At 30.4% G+C, this 5,814-nt stretch overlaps 1 protein-coding gene and 1 long non-coding RNA gene across 2 annotated transcripts; both read left to right on the top strand.

The window, feature by feature from the left end:
- The first annotated feature begins 3,088 nt into the window (after positions 1-3,088).
- LOC109582463 (uncharacterized) lies at positions 3,089-3,507 on the top strand. Its single transcript, XR_002185099.1, has 3 exons — positions 3,089-3,188; positions 3,236-3,293; positions 3,343-3,507. It is a non-coding gene; the product is annotated as an uncharacterized LOC109582463 (long non-coding RNA).
- Positions 3,508-3,586: 79 nt separating this feature from the next.
- On the top strand, positions 3,587-5,088 carry LOC109582447 (deoxynucleoside triphosphate triphosphohydrolase SAMHD1-like). The gene is made up of 10 exons (XM_019997163.1): positions 3,587-3,710; positions 3,766-3,798; positions 3,841-3,935; positions 3,978-4,047; positions 4,098-4,189; positions 4,235-4,291; positions 4,342-4,444; positions 4,499-4,594; positions 4,642-4,698; positions 4,957-5,088. Exons 1-10 carry the CDS (start codon positions 3,591-3,593, stop codon positions 5,086-5,088), a joined length of 855 nt encoding a protein of 284 aa, XP_019852722.1. The 5' UTR covers positions 3,587-3,590.
- Positions 5,089-5,814: the final 726 nt, after the last annotated feature.

The following is a 5,814-nucleotide window of genomic DNA, read 5'->3' as shown; positions in this document are numbered from 1 at the left end:
TTATTCATTGAATGTAATTCCAGTTATTTATTACTTACTGATCTTGCTGAGGTACTTGATTTACTCAGCAGACATGGTTACTCAGGAGTCAGCTTTTATAATCTTGGTCTTTATCTTGGATTATCTCCTGCTAGACTGGATGTTATTAAAGAGAACAACAAAAATGATGTTATAGTGTGTTTGCGTGAGTGTCTGAAAGCATGGCTAAAGAAAGCTGATGATGATGTAGTGAAGAAAGGTGGCCCGACTGTCTTTTCATTGGTATCAGCATTGAGGAAACTAGGAGAGAATGGAGTAGCTAATGGAATAGATATGGAGAGTGAGTTTAGTATACATGAGCATCATTATGTAATTTATTTTTAGAGCATCCTGCTTGTAAAATTCTTGCTCATACCTCAAACCAATCACTTGTCACTGCATTACCCCAGATGGTTCCATTGTTGCATTCAGAGATGCATATAAATAAGACTGTGTGTGTTCAAAGGGAAGAAGATTTGCTTTTGATTGAAATTGTAAAAGCCATTTGCAGTGATTCTAAAATGCTGGAGGTGTTTGCTAGAATATTGAGTCAATATGCAGCCACGATGGAGATAGGAAACACCATCATGAGAGAATACAGTATAATTTTTTACATCCGATACTAATTTATTTTTCATAGGAAAAGTTTGTCATTGTGACGAAAGTGGAGATGATAAAGGTAAGTATATACAGTCTACTGTATTAAATTTGATTTAAAAAACAGCTAAACAAGATGAAATTTATTTTCCACCATCCTTAACTTCAAAGTTTAAATCAATGCGAGTGAAGCTTTGTTCCACATTTCATAAAATTGAATCGATCATAAAAGCATGTCCACCTTCAACACTTGACAAAATAAAGAATATATTGATGTATTACAATGAAGATTTAAAGCTTCAAGTAGCTAAGTGTGACAATATTCACGACATTTTGGAATTAGTTAGGAAAGATTGTTCACTAGATGATATAGAATTGCTGAAGGCTATCATTAATGAGGTCCATCTAGATGAGGCTAAGGCAGCTATTCAGGAATATAGTGAGGCTATAGAGAAGTTTAGTGAAACAGAGCTTAGTAAATGCTTGAATAAAGAGTTTTCATATGCTTCACCACTTCAATGTGAAAGGATCATCATTGTCGTTGATCGAAATACTGACGAGTGCACATTGAATGATGTCAGGAGATTATCAGCCAATACCTTTCACAAATTATCACTACAAAATAGCAGACGCATCAAGTTGAGTGTCATTAGAGATGACAATTCTTTCACCATCACTTGTTCCTTCCCTTTGATTCTATCTGAGCAGTTAATTACAGCTGCTCTTAATAATATTGATGTATTGAAAGAAAACAAAGTGAAGAGATTAACCATTGGATACTGCACTGTGTATGAGGTAGATCTAAATAACCTATTTTATGAATTGATGTTATACAGGTAAATGACACCTCCACTCCTACTAAGTGCGGTTTATCAAAACAGTTGATGCTGTCATTGAGTGTACAACTGATTAATAGTAAAGAAGAGGTTACTACTTTAAATGAGGTACATCATTTTAATCAAGTAGATCTAACATCATTTTTTGCATCATATAGTTCGTTATAATATGTTTAATATTTTATTTCATAGAAAAATATGACAATTAAGAAAGAAGCAGAATCAATGAAGAAAGAGGCAGAGTTGTTAAAGAAAGTGGCAAAGTCATTCAAAAAAGAAGCAGAGTCATTGAAGGAAACACTAGAAACTAGAAAAAAGATGCTGAGTGGTAGTTTTGAAGAGAGTAGTGAAAGGTTAAAAGAACTAGCAGGTATAAAAATAATATGTAGCTATTAGATGTATATAATTCTTTTAGCTGACTCTAGTCAGTTACAAGATAAAATATCACATTTAACAGAACGTGAAGAAGTTAGTGAGAAATGAAAAATATTATTATTATTAATAATAAAATTAGGAAAATGAGAAGTTGAAAGAACAGCAGCTTGTTTTATTTCAATCCGAGAAAGAAGGTAACATAGTTCATAGTTATATGTTAATGGGTATAAAAATAAAGAAAATATTAAGGAAGAAAGCATAAACAAATCTATTATTTGAATATAATTTATTATTCATACAAGCCTCTTTACAAGAGACAATAGAAATTCGAAAGCATGAAGAAATAAATCAATTTAAAGTACAGTTAGCATCCTATTATCAAGAGAAGGAAGGTGAAGAGGAGGGTTTTGATGAAGAAATTGAGAAATTACAGTCAGCAACTGATGAAGATGAAAGTAAATAAGATTTACAATACTTTTATGTAATTATAATTGTAGGAGATAAAATAGTACAAGAGTTGCTATCACAAAATGGAAAGTTAAAAGGTATATTATTTTAAGTAGAAACTATCTATAAAAACATGTATAATGTCCACAGGAAAATTGTCTATGGCAGAAAAAATGATTGAGCAACTGCAAAAAGAATTAAAACAAAAAGACCAGATTATGCAAGGTCAGTCTAACCAAAAGTTCATAACTTATGGAGTATATTACATTAATATTATTACATTATTACAAAAAGACCAGATAACCCAGAAAATACAAGGTTTTATAACTTATTATGTATTTAGAACAATGTAAAACATTACCAGCTGAGAGTAAAAAAGAAATATTACTAATTACAATGGACAATTTTATTGTTGCACCCAAATTAACATGTACATTTGTGATTCGATCGTTATACAATTATCAATATACCAATTTGAAAGTCATATTGTAGCAATAACATAAATAAATATATTATATATTAGTTATATTAGTAATGAAACTGACTGTCCACATCAGCCCAGCTTGTAAAAAAATAAACTATGAATTAATTGATTTGACGTAACAAACTACCGTATCTCTGTGAAATTTGTTAAATGATGCTAATCAATATGCAGATATTAAAATACAAGACTTAACAGTAAAATTGATGACAATAAAACGATTTAATTTTGAAAGACATGAACACATTGTAAGTATAAAGTTTTAATATTGCAGACATAATGATTATGAGTTGTGAGCGAGTGAAGTCCATACAATATAATTTTATAGGCATTTGAGGATGATATCTATGACTTTATCAAATTAGATCATCCTTTATTGATAAAAATAGTGAGAACAGAGCAGTTTACAAGACTAAAGGAAATTAAAAAGTTAGGTAAATCATAATTAGCTATCTACATTGCCATTATAAGTCTCATTCAGGCTGTATATATTATAATATACCAAAAGCAAGTTATTCAAGATATGAGCAAAGTATTGGGTAATTATTAAAATTACCTAAAAACTGAATAATTCATTTAATGGTACAGAATGTATTATTTTGCTGGGAAATTTGTGAAGACACTCAGAAAAAGACAACCTGAGCTGAATATTACTGATTCTGATGTTTTGTGTGTACAAATTGCTGCTCTTTGTTATAACCTGGGTCATGGACCTTTCTCTGGTATTTTTACTAATTTCTTAAAGGAAATCAAAGCTTCTCAAAATTATTGGAAAGTATAATGAATTAACTAATATTACTTATTTAGTCAAAGTTTAGGGTTCACGTCCTAATGTTATGATGTTCCAACATATGATTGAAGCTAACAACTTGCCATTTGATGAATATTTGGATAATCCTGAACAAGATATTGAATTTATTAAAGAATTAATGACAGGAGTAAAGGGACCACAGGTTGTATGTTGCTATTTTAATCTTGTACATTATCATTGGTAATTATACTTAATTTTAGAAAATACGTGAAGATAAGGTGTTCCTTTATGAGGTTTGATTAATCATTTTGTTTATTAATAATTATTACTAATAGATAGTAGTGAACAGGATGAGTGGTTTGGATGTAAACAGAATAGATTCTACTATGAGAGATTCAGTTGTCTTGGGAAAGAGGATCTTACATTGGAGGTTAATTTTAAATTTTTTGTAATTGTATCAATGATGTTTTAGAAAAATTCTGAATAAAATACGTGTTAAAGTATGTCCTGATGGAAAGAAACACATTTGTGCTAATGAAGAAGTATCATTATCATATCATAAATAAATCATTATGTATACATTAAATAATAGGATTTGGACAAATACAATGGATTATTTGCTGATCGCCATGCCCTTTTCAAGGAATTATACTTTGAACGCAAAAACAGGATTGTTGCTACAATGTATGATAATAAAGTGTATTGAGTTATAACATTTGATATTTATAGGATCAATCAAATATTTATAAAATGTGGAAAAGCTGAATTTATTAAAGGGCCTGATGGGTAATTTTAATATCAGACAAATACATTAATAAAAATAGATTACATAATAGAAATAGATTGTCTCTTATTGATGCCATAAAAACCATGGATACTTACTGCCGCATTAATGACTCAATCATTGGAATAATAAGAGAAACAGTTGCTGATACAGAGGTTGTTGGACTTGTGGATACACTATACAATGCATTTATTTTATGTGTATCTTAGGTAGAAAAATTGATACAATTTCTGAGAAGCTCAAAACTGTTTATACCAATTGGTTATGTTAAAAATTGTCAATTAGCAGGTGGGGCACAACAACTGGTAACTAACACAAATATATGTATAAGCTAAACACAATTCATAATTAGAAAGAAGAAATTGCAGCATATGAAGATGGACTTAGTGAAGATGACATAATTGTTGATGTATGGAAATTAATATAATTATTATTCAATACATGTATACCCTATAGCACATTATTTTGGCAATTTTGCTATAAAATTGTAACTGGCAGTTGTTAATTTGGCAAATTTTTGTACACGTGGATTATTGAGCAAGAGCATAAAAATGATTGGCAGTTTTAATATTGGCGATTCTGCTTGCAAACTGCCAATTGCCAAAATAAAACTCTGCCAAATTAAAGTACTATACGGTATTTAATTTCTATACACATGTACATCTAGGTTGCAGAATCAGGTTATGAAGGAGCTACAAGTGAATCTATGTATTACATCAGTTCTGATGGCACTGTAAAACAATGGACTACAGAATGGGTTAGTTCAATAAAATGTATTATCTATTGTTCACCAAAATAAATTTCCTAAAGCATGTTCTACCAGCTGACACCTCTGCTCCATGGCGTGTATTTTATACAAAACACAACAAAGAACTAGTTGCTAAAATGAAGAGGTTTGCTAAAAACAATATTTTCAGTCATATGTAACATTTATGCAGAGGGTTAAGGAGGGTGATTGATGAAGAGGGTGGATTTGTGGTAAGTCTCAATATTATAATGTCAATAGTTGAGTCTGTGGCATCAATAGGATACATATGATAATGAAATTGATATTGATCTTCTCATCCCAGAAGAGGACCCAGCTGCCCCACAATGATTAAAAAATTATAAACAAAACAATAGATAATAATTTACTAGTTTATGGCTACATTAGGTAGTAATACATGTACATGTACATGTAGAATATTTTTCCCAACATAATTTTGTCTGAGACATAGCATTACTAATGTGTGTCAGGACATCAAGTTGTAAGTAATAGCATATAAATATATGCTGCAGTGTTGTTGATTACTGGAAAAAAAGCTAATTCCTCTTGCCAGAAGTGACATTTATAAATTGAAGGAGTATCACATGTATGTGTATCTCCCTGTTCAATTATCAACAGTTTTATTTATGCATGTGTCTACATGTGCTAAAGCGTAGTAAATTTGTTACAAAAGTAATTGACAGAATTAAATTAGTTTAGTTTGGAGACAGAAATAACAGCAATGATAAAAGACAGAAAGGGAAGAAGCAAATACAACAT

The sequence above is a fragment of the Amphimedon queenslandica genome, unplaced genomic scaffold (assembly GCF_000090795.2).
Source record: "Amphimedon queenslandica unplaced genomic scaffold, v1.1 AMPQUscaffold_13382, whole genome shotgun sequence".
NCBI lineage: Eukaryota > Metazoa > Porifera > Demospongiae > Haplosclerida > Niphatidae > Amphimedon > Amphimedon queenslandica.
This window is presented reverse-complemented; position numbering and strand designations above follow the sequence as displayed.